The sequence below is a fragment of the Xenopus tropicalis genome, chromosome 1 (genome assembly GCF_000004195.4).
Source record: "Xenopus tropicalis strain Nigerian chromosome 1, UCB_Xtro_10.0, whole genome shotgun sequence".
NCBI lineage: Eukaryota > Metazoa > Chordata > Amphibia > Anura > Pipidae > Xenopus > Xenopus tropicalis.
Window position 1 is genome coordinate 80,345,940 of NC_030677.2, and position 19,581 is coordinate 80,365,520.

General features: G+C 39.2%; 1 protein-coding gene across 4 annotated transcripts; it reads left to right on the top strand.

The window, feature by feature from the left end:
* The first annotated feature begins 239 nt into the window (after positions 1 to 239).
* On the top strand, positions 240 to 9,138 carry cox18 (cytochrome c oxidase assembly factor COX18). Of its 4 annotated transcripts, none has more exons than XM_012962189.3 (7): positions 240 to 346; positions 650 to 1,133; positions 2,284 to 2,384; positions 6,135 to 6,301; positions 6,629 to 6,750; positions 8,365 to 8,472; positions 8,778 to 9,138. In XM_012962189.3, the coding sequence occupies exons 2-7, from the start codon at positions 660 to 662 to the stop codon at positions 8,949 to 8,951; spliced, it is 1,146 nt and encodes a 381-aa protein (XP_012817643.1). In that variant the 5' UTR covers positions 240 to 346; positions 650 to 659; the 3' UTR covers positions 8,952 to 9,138.
* The last annotated feature ends 10,443 nt before the right edge of the window (positions 9,139 to 19,581 follow it).

Sequence of the window (19,581 nt, forward strand, 5' to 3'; positions counted from 1 at the left end):
CCCGCTGTATTGCATTTATTGGGATTAGCCAGGCACCCCACCCCTAACTACCAGTGAGCTGCACACTTTCGAAGGGATTAAGAGAGCTCCGGTGACTGCATATTGTTTTCACTACAAAGCTTTCTTTAATAGTCATTGTGTCACAGAAGTTAAATTCTCGGAAAGCCGTATGTGGATTGTATAGTCTTTACAGTGCGCAGTCCCGGAAACCTATTTAAACCTCCCACAAAGCTGCTAACTACGTCTCCCTGTCTTATAGTCTCATCACGCGAGACTAGCGTCACGGCTGTGCGTAAGCGTAATTACGTAGTCGCTTTGTGGGTTACGCTGCCGGAAGCTGCTGCTAGTAAGTGGTGGTAGGTCAGCTTCCATTCTGTCTTTCATTTGCTAGTATGAAGTGCTTTTGTTTAGTAAAAAACAAAGTTTTTTCTGTTACAGAAGTATTAAGTTATTCCAAATTACTTAGCCAAGTGGGAAACGGAAATTGGTGATGTCTCACAAGTTAAATGATCTAAATGTTATGTAGTGTCTGACAAAACCACTTTTGCGAGCAAGACCTGGTCAAGAACCAATATTCTTTTTGAAAAGGTTGACGCCTTTTTTTCAACATCGTCAGTAAAGCTATACATTTGCAATTTGTTTCTTTTAGTTTTCCAACAATGCTTTGTGGGCTTTTGAGAAAGCAGACCATTTGGCTGAGGGGCAATGGATTGCGAACTTGTCAAATCAGCCCCATGACACGATGTCTGTCAGGAATCGTTGGTGGAAGTCACCATCTTCACAATTATGATCAAGGATGGAGGTCTCAGGAAAATCTCTCAGTTTGTTTTAAGCCTTATAGATGCTCCATTGTTCCATTGTGCAGTCTATTTGTTTCAGGATCTTCTCAAAGCAGGACAGTGTACTCTTCCGCTTGCTTGTCTGCAGCATCTACAGGCAACACAGGTAGTGCTTTTGGCTGGTATGAAAGTTTGGCAGACACTGCTCCTGTTAACCTTGCAGAGAGCCTGCTGATTTCCCTTCATGAAACCTCAGGGATGCCATGGTGGGCAAATATCGTCTGTGCTACCGTTGCTCTCAGAACAACCGTCACTCTCCCTTTATCAGTGTATCAGATGTACATACTAGCAAAGGTGGGTTGATAGTTGAAGTGCCCTGGAGTTGAATGGAAAGAGCAGTTGGTCTTTTAGTATCTTTGTTAATGATTCTTATTTTAACTGTGTTTAGTTATGGGTTTAGCTGATTCTTGGAGTTCTATTCCCTCAGGTAAGCTGTCCTGGTAATGCTCTTACAACCAGTTTGTGTAAACTATGCCAGGAAACCAATGTTTAGTCGTTTTGACATGAAAACGTGAAATAATAATTGCCATGCAACATTTAGCATTATAGTCAATGGGTTTAGTTTTTCTGTAAATCGGGGATCCCCAACCTTTCTGACTCGTGCGCCACAGTCAAATGTGAAAAGACTTGGAGAGCAACACAAGCACCATAAAAGTTCATGGAGGTGCCAAATAAGGGCTAAGATTGGCTATTAGGGAGACTCTATGCACACTATCTGCTTACAGGGGGCTTTATTTGGTAGTAAGTCTGGTTTTTATTCAACCAAAACTTGCCCCCAAGTCAGAAATTCAAAAATAACTACCTGGTTTTGGGGCAACATCCATGGGGGTTGGTGAGCAACATGTTGCTCACGAGCCACTGGTTGGGGATCACTGCTGTAAAGAGAAATACTCTAAATTAACATAAGCTCAATAAATGTTGCTTATATTATGTCTTGTTTATTTTGAGCTCCCAAGCAAGAAAATGATGTCAGAGTGATTAAAATTTTCAAACTGATATTTTAATAGAATGCTACCAAACCTTGTCATAGACTAAAGATTTATGCCACTTTAGGGGAGGTTCAAAAAGTTGTGTACAAGTATTTTCTTTTCAATGCACTTTTTAATTTAATTATTGTCCAATGACCAGTTTAGTTAATTACTTTATTACTTATCTTTCTATTCAGGTCTCCTCATATTCATGTTTCAGTCTCTCTTTTATGGTATATTGGACTCAACAACCAGGCAGCTGCTAAAATTCCAAAATGGAGATCTGATGAACAGAAAGTAAAATAATTCTAAAACTCTTCAAAATGAAGATCAGTTACATGTCTCAGAATATTACTATCTGCATCATAGGAAAAGTTAATGTAAAAGCAAATTGCCCTGTTACATGAATACATTACACAGCTGAAATAAAAATGTGAGAAGCCCCTGGTAACCCTCTTTTTCTTATCCTTAGCTAGGTGGAGAACTTGCAACCAGAGATTGATGCATTAGCTAAGCAACTTCGCTATGAAGTATCTGTATATGGGAAGCAACATGGTTGGACTGATAAAGTTGCCAGGTATTATTAATTATGTTTCTTTGTTTTCACAGTGGGTTTGCTCCATGCTTAATAAAACATATTTTTGCCACATATAAATAGAACATGTTGTGCTAAATTCTATATTTTTCATCCTGGAAACATTTCTTCAGAATTCTAATAACACTGCAGAAAAATTGACTGAAGTGCTTTATTGCTTCTTATGCAGTTTGACAATTTAGTTCATGGATGCTGTATTCAGTTACTCTCTACATTTGCCATTTATAGGATAGGTTTTAGCTATATAAATCATCTAATTTCTTTACAGATTATAACTTTGTCAGTAACAGCTCCACAGTCATAACCAATTGTTGGCAACACATCAGTCTGTCAGTCAGCCTTGATGGTCTAATTTAATAAGACACAGAGGACCACTCATATAGGCAAAGGGGTATGCCTTCAATTTAGTCTCCCCTTGCAAAATAGTAGAAAATGTGTTTTCTCCAAACCAATGGTTTGCCTTTTAACTTTTTAATACATATAAAGTAAAGGCAGCCATACAGGGGCTGGTAAAAGCTGCCGATGAACTGAGCCTGCAGCTTATCAGCCTGTGTATGGGGCCCTCAGGTGGACCTACCAAATCGGGCAGATTAAAAAATCACATTGGGAGTGAGGAGGCTTATTGATGTGATCCTTACCCTGACAGCCTACATTTGATTCGATTATTTTGCCCTTATGCCAAACGTTCAGATCAATCCGGTATCACCCACCTTGAGGTTGCCATATCGGGGAACGATCCACTAGTTTTGTAACCTTCCCAAACCAGTACCGTATACAAAAAATAGCACAACTGGAATTTTTGTAGGAACAGTTTTACTTGGTCTTTGGCTCAGCAGTGTGTTTCCCAGCATGTTGGCTTATACAGAAGACATCTTAAATTATAAAGGTAAAGTGCCCAGTCTTTTGAATGTATGTTCTGTTGTGCAGAGAACCATCAATGGGCACTGAGAAAGGAAGAGACACAGGACTTAAAAAAAAAAATATATATATAAATTACATGCATTAAAGGAGAAGGAAAGGCTACCAAAGAGTTAATCTCAAAATGCGGGCTTACCTTCAGTTGTCTCAATAGTGCCCTTAAGTCTCCCCAAATTGCAATCGTTCAGATGATCAGAAGCCAGACAGGAAGAAAAAACGCTGAGCTGAGTAAAGAGGATTCCCATAATGCATTGCTCCTGCAAGGACATGAGGACCAGGACTGTAGGCGGCGCATGCGCAAACGACCCTATGCAGCACAAGCAGGCGCCCCTCCACGCTCCTTCACAGACACCAACCAGCACAGTTACACCAACCCCCCGTCCCCGCTCCCCTCCCGTCCCCGCACCTGCTTGCTGCATCCCCGCTACTGCACAGACTGAAGAAACTGTCTCCCCGCGCGCGCTGCCCCTCAACACAAGCAGGTGCGCTCCGGCCATGGCGACACGCTGCCTGCTTGTGCTGAAGGGAAGCGCGGGGGCGGCATGGGATCACAAAGACACAGCCTGCAAGTGCTTCGGGGGGGGGGGGGTTGCTGATAGACACAGCCTGGCTAGGGACGCACGTGCAGTAAAGAGTAGTGAGGTAAAGGAAGTGGGCATCCCTATTAATGATGGTGGCACTGTTCACTGAAAAGAGTCTGTAGTATGTAGTAAGTGTATCTCAGTAAATGTTTCTTTAGGAAAGCCTGAAATATAGCGTTTCTACATAGCGATAGTAGTACTATTGAATAGTGTGCTTAATTGATTTTGACTTTCCTTGTCCTTTAAAGAAGGATTATTATAAAGAGTCACAATTCACCAGTCATCACTGGCCTATAGTTAAAACGTTTCTGTTGGTCATTTTTTTATTTTTTTTAATTGTATGCCTTCACAAAAACTGACCATTATGCACTCGTTACCTCTCAAAAGTAGGCACTTCACGTTTAATTAAGGACGCATAGTAAACCACCCTTACTAATGCACTGCCAATAATCTCATTGCTAGCAAACATATAGAGATTAATGTACAGTTACTGCTTTCCATTTTTACAGTTTACTCTTTTTACTTGAGAAGAGTGAATGAAGTGCTGTTTTAAGGCTAATGGTACATGATTGTTTTGACTACTTCTGCTGTTGGACAAAAACCATGTTCTGGAGATATATTAATTGACTATAATACACATTATTGCTCTTAATCTGCAGCTGCCAACATTATATATATATATATATATATGTGTTATTGAGTTCACATATTTTATTAATTATTTGATTATTGAAACTTAGCAGTAGCGGCTGCATTTCCCACCCTAGGCTTATACTCGAGTCAATATGTTTTTCCAGTTTTCTTAGGTAAAATTAGGTACCTCGGCTTATACTCGAGTATATACGGTGTATTTTTCAGGGCATGGGCACTTTTAGACTGGATCCTATTAAACAGGCTGTCCATGTCTGTAGATATCATTAACAGATTACCTAGCTCTGAATTCTACTTGTCTGATGTTTACTGGGAAGGTAAATCAGCTTGTAATTAAGTGATGTGACTTAGTTTGCATTCCCAGGAATCATTACATTACATTGTAAAAAGGCTAGAATCAGAGTTGTTTATAAACCCCAATTTGGTTTTCTGTAGTGCAGTGATCCCCAACCAGTGGCTCGTGAGCAACATGTTGCTCACCAACCCCTTGGATGTTGCTCTCAGTGCCCCAAACCAGGTAGTTATTTTTGAATTCCTGACTTGGTGCCAAGTTTTGGTTGAATAAAAACAAGATTTACTGCTAAACAAAGCCCCCTGTAAGCTGATAGTGTGCATAGAGGCTACATAATAGCCAATCTTAGCCCTTATTTGGCACCTCCAAGAACATTTATGGTGCTTGTGTTGCTCTTCAAGTCTTTTTACATTTGACTGTGGCTCATAAGTAAGAAAGGTACGGGATCCCTGCTGTAGTACAATTAAGTGATATGCTAGTGCCCTCTTGTGGTCATGAGTATCATTGTCATTCATTTTAATAGTTTGAATCTGTAAAAGTCTGAACAGCCATAAGACCGCTTGAGGGCTGGACTTGGTAAACTGTTACACTACTGCCATCAGCCTTCTGTGTGCGCACAAGGAGCCAGCAGCATCATCTGCCCTGGTGCAGGCACATGGAGTGGACTTCATCGCAAAAAAGAAGGCTGATGCTGCCGCAAGGTGTGGCAGTAGCTTTTACCCTTGACAGGTAGTCAGAGAGCAGGTAGGTGTTTAGTAGATTCTTGCATTCTCCTTTTGTCCTGTTCAATAGGCACCATTATTAAAATAAAAGAAGACTTAAATGTGAAGTGCTTGTTTAGAGGGTTGGGCATTGGCAGGCAGGGATTGACTGTATTTAAATTGTCGTATTTGTAATTAGTGATACTATGTAAGAACAAAGCAATAATGCTGTGGCCACAGATTCCTGCAGCCATGTTAAGGAATTTCAACTAGGTAATCCACTACATGGGTCTCTTTTTTTGAGTTTTTATTTTGTGTGGTGAGATAACAATGGAAAGTCATGGATACCTGAATGTATTTGAATTTAAAAGGCAAACAATTAGTTTATGAGAATGCAAGCAGAGAACCTATTCTCTGGCCTTAAACAGTATAAAAGTGTCCTAGTATGAATTGTATGGAACATTGTAAACTGCATAAAATACTTACATATAAAACATTAACACATCTGTATTCATCTGTTCTATCATTTTTGTATTGTATATTTCTTAGATTACTTTTACACAAGTGGAATTTTGTGTTTTTTAAACAGATTCCAGTTCCGAAAGAACTTGAGAAGGATTATCTCAGGACTGTACGTGAGAGACAATTGCCACCCTTTCAAAGCCAGTCTGCTGATTTGGATCCAAATTCCAATGTGGATCTTTGTTTCTATTGCTCTGAGAAATATCAGTCTGAATAGAGCAGACAGTGCAACAGGTACAGTAGCATGCAGGGGTTTTCAGCTGAAGGACCACCTAAGACAAAAGCCCCTATGCAACCATAAGCCCTTGCCCCTCTATCTAGTGTTTTTCCAAATGAAGCAAAGTAATGGTGAGCCACCTAGAAGTGTAGAGTAGCAGTGTACATAAGAAAGTTCCCTGTACCTGCAAGCAGTGCAGTTCATATGTACTGAATCCTCGACTTGCCCAGAAATATTTTTTTCTTTGATTTGCTGCCCTTACCACTTAGTATTTTCAAAAAAGGACTTTTATTAACCTGCATACAATAATGCTGGTTTGTTTATTTTTTTATTTTTTTTTACAGGGGATGCTGTTCAAAAGCAGCTTACAGAAGGTGGATTACTCTGGTTTCCCGATTTAACTATGCCAGATTCTACATGGATTCTTCCAGTAACTTTGGGGCTACTCAATTTATTGATAGTGGAGGTATAAACTATTCACAAACCATAATATTTAATTCTTTACATCTGCATTTATCTATGTAAATTTTCTATGAGCCCATGGGGTAACATAGTAATGTAGGTAAAAAAGAAAAAAAGACACATCCATCAAGTTCAACCTTTTATGTCTATATAAAACCTTCCTAATAGCTAGTTAATCCAGAGGAGGGCAAAAAAAATGCCTTCCTCACTCCAAGATGACAATCTGAACAAGTTGAGGTAGAGAATTCCACAACTTCATAGGTCTCCCTGTAAACATCCCTTTCCAAATATTAAGATGGAACCTCCTTTCTTCTAACGAATGGATTTCTCTGTGTCTGTGGAAAGGAGCTACTGGTAAATAAATCCCCTCAGCGCCTTTTCTCCAGCGCAAACAACCCAAACATGGTCATTCTTTTCATACCCTTTACCAGCTTAGTTTCCCTTTTTTGGCCCATCTGGAGACTTGAAGACCAAAACTGCACAACATATTCTAGATGGGGCCTTACCTGCGCTCTGTACATTTAAAGAATAACCCCCTCCTCACGTGAATATGTCCTTTTTTAATACAGCTCGAAACCTTGTTTGACCTTGCAGCTGCTGCCTGGCATTGCTTGCTTACAGCCAAGTTTATTATCTACAAGGACTCCTGGATTTGCCTAGTGCAGTCCCTTTAAGGGTATAAGTGGCTTGGAAATGCTTACATCCCAGGTGCATGACTTTACACATATTAACATCTGCCACTTAACCACCCAGATTGCATGTTTTTCAAGATCCTGCTGCAAGGATGCAGAGTTTTGTCATCTGCAAAACTAAGTCATTAATAAACAAGTTAAATAAAAGTGGACCCAATGCAGAACCCTGTGAAAATGTCCTATCTGATTACTCTTCTACAACATAAGTTATATTGTTTATATTTATTAAATACAGCTTCTGTCCCTTCTGGCTTATAGTTTTTTTAATACGTTCCTAACCACTTCTTTACTTCTGAATTAAGCCACATAGGGTGGTCCTTAATACTCCCACATTTACTTCTTAAGGTAATAAATTGTATGAAACAGTAATGATTTAATATGATTTTAAATGGCAACCATTTCTGTTCTGAAACATAATGCCCCAGTCTATGCTCTGAGTCTAAAGTACTGCTCTAAAGTAACTGAAATTTGCTATTCTAAACTCCAGAGTCTTTGTTGCCCCAGTTTAATTTAGTGTTTTGCACAAAACATTAAATGAGATAGAATTATGGTTTCTAATACACAGTGGTTCAGCAGCTTGCACATTTGCTGTATGTTTTGGATTGTTAGAGATCACTAGATCCAGTATAACATGGTTTCTGGATGACTTCTCAACAACCTGTGATATAAAGTTGTCAAATGTACAAACTTGTTCCCATTTACTGTCCTGCAGGTAATTAAATTCCCTTTTTTCCTGCTATGTATTATTTTTATGCCAAACCCAGTGCTGTTTCATAATGTCACACAACTTGGTTTTTCCCATTAAGGATAAATACAGCTGCATGCCCTGTACAAGAGTCTGAAGACATCCTTATTAAGGACAAACAGGAACATCCATTTGTTGTCCAAAACAAATACTCTTTAATCCACATTTTTATTTCCAACAGATATTTGCCCTACGCAAAATTGAACTATCAAGATTTCAGAAGATTATAACAAATTTTATCCGAGCAGTATCTATTGCAATGATCCCTATTGCCAGCACTGTTCCATCAGTAAGTTCACTACATTCTGGGCAGTATGTTATTGCAGTTTATTTCAGCTGGGTATTTGTAATGAGGGGTCACGATGGGCTTTACAAAAGAGAGAATGTATGTAAACACAGTCAAAGTGTTTGTTAAATCATGCTATTACTCACTTTAGTTGTTGCATATAGGAAATCATACATTTTAGTTGGAAATTCAGTTTGTAAAATGTTGATTTTTTTTTTTTATTTGTTAAATAAGTGTTGGGTTATTAATTATCTGTCAAATGAACATCTGTAAATTCTCATGGCAGTTTCCTGTCTTGTTTCCTGCAGTCTATGGCTCTCTACTGGGTCACCTCGAGCTGTGTGGGCTTGGCACACAATCTGCTGCTACGATCTCCGGCTCTGCGCAGGGTGTTCAGAATTCCAAGGTCCAAGTCTGACTCTGACACTCCCTACAAAGACATACTCTCTGCCTTTGTACTTAAATACTTTCCAAAGAAATGATGTGTATGTGCTTTTATCATTTAGTGTAAATACTACTATAATATACTATTTATATACTGTTTTGTTTTCTAAGCAATATCAATTGGGGGAAAGGCAAGATAATGTGTCCTATGTTCTAAATATAATATCATTGTCCTTGGGTTTTTTTTTTAATTTTCTGGATAATAAATTATTCGCCTTTTTAACATGCATCTCTTTTCTGTTACTTTTACACAGAGTAATGCTGGAATAAGATCAAATTCTACAGGGTTCTCTTACTGTATCAGTCGATATTTGTATGTTTACATGTAGCCTTCTGTGGTACAGTGTTCTAGAATATGTTGGCACTTTAAAAATATTCATAAATAAGAACTGTAATATTATAGCATAGTTACATAGTAGGAGAATTTATGAAGAAAACTCAGAACTGACAGGTCAAAATGTTTTGATAATAGTTAATTTGTAAACAGTGACACCTAGTGGCTGTTTGTTATAACATTTACATCTAGAGACCACTGTCCTGAATCCCTGCCTGGGAGTTAGTATAACAAGAACAATAATCTAAACTAGGAGGTTAAAGTGTTAAGTTAACAGCAGTTCCAGCATTGCCTATATAAGAAACTCAGCTAGACATACTTTGCAGTATAACTATAGGGCATCCAGAAATAAAGTAGCCTCTGATCCATATTTGAATCTTCCATGCTGTGAGGGATTCCCCCTTGTTTGTAAATATGAATGTAACACCATTGATTTAACATGAACTTTACATAAAAAATTGGACACTGTATACACTATTTTCAGATTTAAGGATTTATTGCTTTAAGGATTGTTCTCACTAAAACATAGGCCCTAATCGAATCCATGCAGATCATTATTCCTTCTCCATCAAACTTTACATAATTTATTCTGGCAGATAGCCTTTCCTGGCATCTGGCAAACCTAGACTCATAATTTAGACTGCTAGGGTATGGTAAAGCTAATCACTCTAGAAAACACATTTCCAAAGTCCAATGGCAAGGATACTAGGCACTCTTGTAGTGATCTTAGGTTTGCATTGGCAAGCAGTGTGGCCTACTACTTTTCTACTGAACTGCTGTTGCTCCTAGGCCAACTTGGTGCTACTTTGAAAGTCACTGAGCTATGCAGTACTATACTTTCTATTTCCAATGCTAGAGGTTAAATGGCTGTGTGTTTTATTATATACCTACATGTCTAGTGATTGTAGTTTATATAGCTAATTCAACTAATTACAAGGATTTTCACTTCTCACTGACAATATTATGTAGCAGGAGTTATTCTCAATGCAAACTCTGTTTTCACAAAGATATTTTCCATAAAGTGTCAAAGTTGTGCCTTTAGAAAATTGACAGGTCGCCCGAAGGCTAGGGGGAGCCCCTTTATCCCCGACCTCCCCGGCCGAATGGCACAGAAGGAGGCAAGGGTGTTTGAACTCCCTTCGCCACAAGGCTAGGGGAGTCCCTTTATCCTTCCCCCTCCCATCCGAAGACTTCAAAGGGGACCAGTGGATCTCCGAAGAGGTCCCATCAATGATTTGCGCCCACTCCAGGGGCCGGTTTCAGGGAGAGAAGGAGCCTAATGGCCACATGTCCCTCCCCTAGATCAGTGCAGCCCCGAAGGGTATTGCACCCAATCCAAATAAAGTGCATAAGTGCTAAAAAATAAATAAGGGTGGGGTAAGATTCATAAAAAGTGCAGTGACCTGCCCCAGCCGGAATTATAAAAATTTTATGCCGCAGCCAAAAGGCCAAGGACATAAGAGCGTGTGGAGAGCATATAAAGTGAGGATGCAATCAACCCATCTACCTGTGACCGTCAAACACGTGCAGTAGGGCACCTCAGGTTCGCAAGGTCTGGGGCGCTGTCAACTCAGGCTCAGTATGCAATCCAAGTGCCTCGCTGCCCCGGCAATGGGGAGGGTTCCAGACCACATCCCTAAACTAGGATGTGCCCCCCCACTACACCAAGAACAGATACTACACTTGATCTTAGCCAAAAGGCGATACCAGTAATGTACTAACTCATTATTCCTTTCTTGTTTGTGCAATATCCTTCAGAGAAGTCCGTGGTGGCCCCTGCATCTTCCTACTAATTTGCTGATGCCATAAAGCCAAAGGAATGTAAAATCTTAGGCCTTTATTGTCTGGTAAGAACCCTGAGCCTCATTATTTTCCACTTTCTCTAACTAGATTGTCACAGACGGATTTACTTAAATACCCTCATGTAATAATAATTTGCCCAGTAGCAGTAACCCATAGCAACCAATAAGATTACATTTAAACAGGTGACCAGTTGTATGTGCTTATTGTGGTTGCTATAGGTTACTGCTCCTGGGCAGACTTATGAGGGAATGTAATATGTATCACTAATGTGCGCAGTTAATGTAATAAAACTTTTAAATGAAAAAGTCGCACTCACAATTACGATATCTTCAAGCAAGTGTTTAACATTCACAATATGATTCGAAAAAAGCCCATTTTACGCAGCCTTGCAATTTTTATTACAATTACATCACTAATTCGCACCTCTTCCAATTAGCCCACCTAGACATGTAACCCTGTTGTGGAACAGAACCAAGTGAATGTTTGGCTCACCTTGATGCATCCTTATCAGTTATTTTGGTTAAAATGTGGAGCTTGAGCCCCTTACTACTTCTAAATTACCCAATAATAGGGCATAATATTATTGGTCATTATTTGCAGGTACATAGCAGATGTAATGTATTTTGCATTCGGTGTTGTAACACCCCAAATCATTTGCATCACTATTTAAAAGAGATGTATTGCAAGAAATCACATTGCCAATGATGGGTCGGTAGTTAGATAGATAGATAGACAGATCTAACCGAGGATTAATAAACTGTATTTCATAATGTAGAATATGAAACACATCAATGTTTTGCAGTTTTTTCTTGGTGTAAGGTAGCCTTTGTAGCTTATGCCAGGTATAATATCACGTTCCCCACTGCCAGTATAATTACGATACCACCCCCACAATACATTCATCTATTTTTTCATTGTGTATTATTTTTCCTTATCTGGTCATTCTTTCTGAAGTGACTCATATTCCTTTAATTGCTTATTCATAACCAAGCGGAAACATTTTCAGGCTGATTCATGCAGACAGAGATGCAGAAATTGCCTAATTTTAATATTTGAAAGAAAATGATTCCAAGTCTTGGACAGTGAAAAAATATTAGAATGATTATTATATGATTCCCATGTATCAACAGCAGCAGTGCTGTATTTATCAGTGTCAGAAAGGCACAGGTCTATGGGCACCAAGCGCAGACAAAAAACGTGGTAGTTTTGAGCCTGTTTATTGTGCTTTTCACCCTGCCCCCCCCCCCCCTACATATAAATAAGCCCTACAAAGCTGGAAATTCAAGGCCCCCAGAAGATGATATATTGATGATAGTTTCTACTTAATGGGAATTGTGTTTTTGTGTGGCCGTGTCCTCACCTGCCATTTAGGAGTTCAGTGAGTCTCTGCGATGTATGTTACAAAGCATGCTGATAACAGGAAACCCAAACAGAGAACACCTGCAGGATTTGGATGACACTCTCCTGATTCTGGAAGCAAAGCCAACATTTGGATAAGGTTACAGACTTGCTATGGATAAAGAAATAATTTTTGATGTTTATTAAGATATAAATACTGTAGTTAAGATTTTATATTTTTTTTTTACATTACCCCCAGAAACCATATGTTTGCTTACATCCCATAACTAATTCGATGTCAGCTGACCAGTAAATGCTATCTGCTGATTGGTCATTGCAAGTTACAAGACAAGCAGCAGACTTAAGACCATTGATGACGTTACCCCCATTATGTTTATCTTGCTCCGTGTTTCGTGTCAAAGTTTATCTCCTACCCACAGTGTGTTTGCTAATGCGTACTACCACTCTCATCTCATGAATCATGCACATCCAACCTACCAATGCAGGGCAACCCTAGAGCTACTGCCACCTTGCCTTCAGTGTTGCCATATTGGCAACATACTTGCGTTCAGATAATAGAGAACCATCATCATTTTGACAGAACCTGCTGGAAATGATACCTACCAATAATGCCAACATTTTCAGCTTATCAGGAGCATCACCACCTCACAGCCACTATTACTCTGGACTTAAAGGAGAAGGAAAGGTAAAGTAAGTTTTATCAGAAAGGTCTATGTAAGAGTCCTCTAAAAGAAACACAGGATTTCTTGTCTCCTTTTTTGTAAACATGTTTTTCTTCCTTTCTCTCTCCTCTCTTCCTGCTCCCCCCTCCCATAAGAAATCCTAAAACTCACTTCCCCTACCCTTAGGAATGTGTAATCTGAGCTACAACGGCTATAACTGCAAGCAGGAAGCTAGGAAGACCAAGCTAAAATGGCAGCTGCAATCTTAAACAAACAGAGAAAGCTTCTAGGGCTCTTTACTCTTTCTGCAGAATAAATATTGCATTCTAGATGGCATTAATGTGGCACTAATGTGGCAAATATATTGGCAGTAAAATGCCAAAATGTCTTTCCTTCTCCTTTAAGGGATAAACTGCATTGTGGCATCATAAATGAGCCATAACATCTAATTTATCATTGGGGGTTAGGTGGAAATTCCAAGCCCCCCTGTTTCTAACACTCTTTGCACTTTTAGCACAAAGTACAAGGTGCTGTGCCTGTCTCTGTAAGCAGTGCCCTCTATTTTGTCATCCTTAATGGGCACAAAAAGAGGTACCAGGGGCCCAAGGTGCTTAATGTTTGCTAAGATCATACCTTAAATACAATGCTGAATATGCCCATAGGCAGAGATCACAGCTGTTTTGCACATCTATGCAGAGATAAGTGTATTGCGTGCTGATGAGGTCATTTTTTAGCCCAATAGCATTCATATTACCTGTGCAAGAGTTTTGTAAATGAGCCATACAGTATCTACAAAGATTATGACAAGGCACCAGTGAAAAGTTGTGGATGACGGAACAAAGAAACAGGTGGTTGGCTGACCTTTTGAGGCTCAACAGATTTCCTACAGTAAGAATTTTACTAAATGCACACTGAATCCATTGTGTTTCAACAAGCCGTTGCTAGACAGGCAGCACAATGGAAATCTTTTTTTTTTTTTTTTTAATAAAAATAAAAATAATTTCCTAAACTGGCTGCAAGCAAATTCCTGCTTGATATTAACTTGGTTTAGGAAAGAAAGTTTATTCGCCTGCCTTATCATAAGTCTTGCATCGAACTTCTATCAAGGTCCCTTATAAACAAAAAAATCTCTTAACTTAATATTTCTTTATCCAATTTATTGAGCCCAAGACACATTATTACAGTGCATTGTGCTATTGCTTTTTATTATGCATATTGGCTGATTAATAATAACTCCACTGGTAATGAGTAAAACTGATGCTTTTGGCTTTGCTGAAAAATTTGTAAATCTACAGAAAAAATTCACATAAATTACCAGTCAATGGGAAAGTGAAACTACACTGCCGTTTTTAGCCCTGCAATAGTATACACAGTGCCCTACCTTGTTAGATACTCTCCTTTCCCCTATTCTACAATTGTTGTTCTTAGAAAAAAGGCTCCCATGTTGCCAGTCTTTTTCTAACCCTTGCCCGTACAGCTTCTTAGGCTCCCAACCCACTGGTTGATTTAAAAGTAAAGGGGCAGATAATAATGAAGTCTATTTTATATTACTTGGGAAACCATACATTTCTCCACAAATCTGGGCTGGGCTCATTCCTACCACATTAGTACTTAAAGAGAAAATATACCTCCCTTACTGACATGAGCTCATTCAGTTGGGCTGTAGAAAAGGTGCATATTTTCTCTTTAATTTTAATATAAGTTAATATTTGTCACTGCAATCTTTAAACTCAGTCCCTAAGTCTGTTTTTTTAAACTCAGTAAGTGCAAAGGTAGAAATAATCCATACAAGCAGTCTGCACCTGAACTCCAGAAAACAGCCACATAAATTCCACCTGCAAAATTCCATAGAGATTAAAAATAGATCTGCTGAGGGATACTGTCTGTCCAAATGTGATGGCATCCATGGTTACCTTTCTTTCCACAGTGCGGTAAAACATTCATATTCTTTTTTTCATTCTAAAATCTTTTTACATGGCTAAATGTTTTGTGTGTTGCTAAGGTACAAGGCAGGCTAAACGCATTATACATCACTTTTCTTTTTGAGTTCAACAGCGATCATTAAACTGAACCTGATAAAAGTGTTAAGTGTGTTCCTAATTGCATTATGAATGGCTGGGCATTAGATGTATTTACAGTATGTACAGAACTCTGGTAAAATTGAGATCACACTTTGTAAATTGAACACTTGCATTCAATGAGAAGATAATGCTCAGTGTTGCTCACTTGTCCGAATCCTGGCACCCCAATGTGTATTGACTGTGGGCAGAACAGAGGACCATTATTTTCTACACTGGGACAATTCCAGCAGTTTATTCCAATATGTAAAGGGACCATGTGCTCAGTTACATCTCCTGTCTAATACAGAAAAAAAAAAGTGAGGAGCAACTGGGTATTGGAATAAATAGATGTAAAAATTATTATAAGTAATTATGAATGGCAAATCTCATAGACGTAACCGCTTGCCTGGTGGATCCTACGGGCAACCCTTAGGGAAAATGACTAATGGGGTGCTTTGTTGCCCGTGGGAAATAACCTCTCATTGGGCAACAAAATTCCCAGAAATACCTTTTGATCCAGAAAAACTGAGATTGTGCCTGTAAAACACTTTATATGCAGCCATCCAGCACAATAGAACTGTGGAAGGTATTTCCCCACTAAATATGTATCTATGGCATTTAACACAGGCAACATATTGATATTTTGCTGAAAAGCAAATATACATACAGACACTCTATAAAACTCTACATTTCATGCATGCATGTCAATGTGCCTAGCCCTCAATGGTCCTGGTTTAACAGGGCAATGCTGAATTGCACACCCCATAAGGGCAAGGTCTGCAAGAAGGTGGGGGCGTATCTGGGGAATGGCTGGGCAGTGGGCATAAATGGTCATGGTTGAACCAGACAAATCCTTGGCCAATATATGCATGTATACTGTACATTTTATATATCAAACCTGCATGTGCCTATTCAGGTAAAAAGGTCCACACACTGTGGAAACTATGGTTCATAGTGACCAATCAACACATCATTCTTCCTTCTGGCCCTTGCATAAGAAACATTCTGAATATTATAGTGCATATATTAATAGACCATGTGGCATGCAGACATTGGGTGACAGTAACATGAATGGATTTCCCAGTCAGTTGGTAAAGTTGCCGAGACCATTGCAATAACAATGTCAGTAGGGCATTCCCTCTAGAACATGAAAAAAAATGTATAAACTATTCTAATACTAATTAGCAGTTGCATATCCCGCTTATGGCAAAAAAAAAAAAAAATTGCCTATTTATTTAAATTGTGGATTAACTAGCACATATTTCAGTAGTTGTGTTTATGGAATTTGACCTCTTAAGCTACATAAACTTGAGCATTTTATGCCATATAGTACAGCATATACACGCTCCCCTATAGCTCTGTATCCATATGGACAGCACTAAACATGATACAAATTGATCATTGAGTTCATCCATCGTCTCTGGCCACATGGTAACAGACATATAGGGGAACATTAACTCAGCTATCTGATACATTGTCATGTGATAGTACTCATAAAAAGCCCACTGCATGAAAGATGCATTTCAAGCCTGTGTTCTTGTAGCCTTATGGGTCACTAAAGTTGCCGAAAAACAGTTTTGTCCAATCTTATTTACAATCCTTCCTGGAAACATCTATGAACTGTTAAATTGCCATATGTCAGATGGTGCTAGGGGTGTGGAAATCAGATTCACTTGAGGAATTTTCTCTGGCTAGCCATGATTTTAAGATCTGCTAGTTCACTTGCAGGTCAGGGGACACTTATTCAAGGTGCTCTGAATAACATTCTTTCCTTTCTGGCACGCATTATAGCTTTTACACCAGCGTTTCCCTTTTTTTTTTTTTTAAATAGGAGAGTTTTTCATCATTCACTTGACTTCTAACCTAGCAGTGAAAATTCTTTTAAAATGTGTAGATGTGATTATGTAAACGAAAGGGAAACATGACGCGGACTAACTCATTGCGCTACGAAGTGGAGCCAAAAGTGGGAGTGCAGGAAAAAGTAGCAGTCTCATTTCTCTGCATGCATGAAGGTGCAATATTCTTCAACAGGAGCCAAACTTATAATGTGGCTGTAATGAAAATATATTATATTAGTTGAAAAAAAAAATTCCTTCCAAAATAAGCCCTATTTAACATTAAGATGAAAAAGAACATTTGCCATCAATTTACTAAAATACTAGTGTGATAGTTTTTGGCATATTAACTTCAAATTGATGGACGCTCACTTCTTTTCGCCAGGCGTAATTACACCACATAAAAACTTCAAGAGCGGCATTTTATTTTTTGGTTTAAAGAAATTTTGCCAGATCTAGGCTGGTGAATTACCAATATAAAGATCCAGCAGCCAATTTATTTCATTATATTATATTGCCATTGCCTCCATGACAATATTACCCCACACACATGATTACACAGTACAAATATTTACACCACACATTTTGGCACATTATAATCCCAACGGTGCAATTAAAAGGCTCTGTGAAAATATACATGATATATTATGTATATGGTGATTAGTTGCTAGGGGTTACTGACTGGTGTATGTTTGCCCGAGAATAAGGTTACCACCTTTTTTTATGTGTATTACCAGCCTTCGGGTCTCGGAAGACCTTGGTGGCATTTAGGGGCGTGCTATGACATAAGGGGCATGAAATGGGTGGACTGGGGAGGGAAAAGGGCAGACTTGGTGGGAAATAGGCAGGACAATAGGTAGGCCTGTGATTATAAAGGCTGATCAGCAGCAGAGAAAGTGAGGAAAGGGGGGGATTTTTGGGGTATTAGAAATTTACCCGCATGTACATTGCCAGTAAATTTATAATACCAGGTCTGGCACTAAGCTGGTGATTTACTAGTTAGGCCAGTTAAATAGCAGCTAGGTGGCAACTCTACCAGAGAAATAGAAACTCTTGGGCTTCACATCAGTTTTCCTTGTGTGCTTTCTTATAGTGGCGTAACTTGATCGCACTGGGCCCCTCTGCAAAAAAATCTTTTGAGGGGGCCCAGCGAGAACAGTCCCTCCTCATGCCCCACCTCCCGGCTCACACGCACTGTGCCTGCCACTCTTTTACAATAAAAGTAGGAGAGGAGCCAGGGAGGAGGGACTGCAATACAGCACACCCCACGGTCCGGGTCACCCCCCCAACTGCAGGGTCTGCTGTATAGGTAGTTATGTAGACTGATACCTACCATAAAACAGAATGCATTTGTTAGGGTTATGCTCCGATAAGGATTAATTATATCTTAGTTGGAATTAACTACAAGGTACTGTTTTATTATTACAGAGAAAAAGGAAAACATTTTAAAAATGGATTATTTGATTAAAATGGGAAATGGCACTTCCATAATTCAGAGCTTTCTGGATAACAGGTTTCCAGATATTGGAAAAGTTTGTTATAATTATGCTTTCTTTAATTAGGCAAAAAAATGTTTATTCCTAAATTGGCTGGAAACTTAAATTGTTTTAAGCTTCTAGTGAAGCAGCTGTTACAATGTAGGAGTTGTTACTCATAGTGCAACAGGCAGCAAATGAATACAGACTACAGAGCTGCTGCTTGCAAACCAAGCCAGTCAAATATTCCTACCGTAAATAGGTTAAACTTTCAGAATTATTTTTAGCTTCAAAATACAATTAAAATGTCACTCAGTCAGAAAGGTCTTTTCAGCAAAACATAATTAATGAGTGTTATGTATTGACAATTATTGTGAGATCACTAAATGGCGCTGTTACATGTAAACCTATTATGTATCATCCTGTTCTGCTGCAAAATACTCTCTACTATCTGTCTGTCTAGCCTTTCCTTCTTCTCAACTAGTTGGCAGTTCAGCCATGTTCTTTCCTAAATAAAGTCTGCTGCTGTGATCCCTTTTCTGTCCTTATGCAGAGCTTTCAACCTTGGAAAAATGGTATGTGGAGGATTTTGCGGTGTGCAAGTGTGCAGACGAAAATTTCATGTATGACAATTAGTGCCTGAAAGTGACGTCAGCACATGAGCAAATGATGCGTTGAAGCAGAAAATATTTACTCGCACACATGCTACTGCTTCTGATTATATCACCAAATGCTTACTGCACAAGTGTGCCTGGAATTTAACTAGGAATATGGGAGATTTACCAATAATTGGGAGAATCGTATCAGGTGACAGAAGACAGGGGGAGACACAGAGCCCATAATATAATATAGAGCAGGGGTAGGGAACCTATGGCTCGGAAGCCAGATGTGGCTCTTTTGATGGCTGCATCTGGCTCGCTTCCAAATCTTTCATAAAAAAAAATGACGGGGACGTGGCCTGCACTCGGCAGATAGAAGACGTGTTCTAAGCCTTAGAATACGTCCTCTATCCGCCGAGTGCAGGCCACGCCCTCCTCTGCATCGCATCCGGCATCCTTGGGACCCACCCTACCTTGCCCCGCAGCTTCCACGGCCAAACATATTGTATGGCTCTCACGGAATTACATTTTAAAATATGTG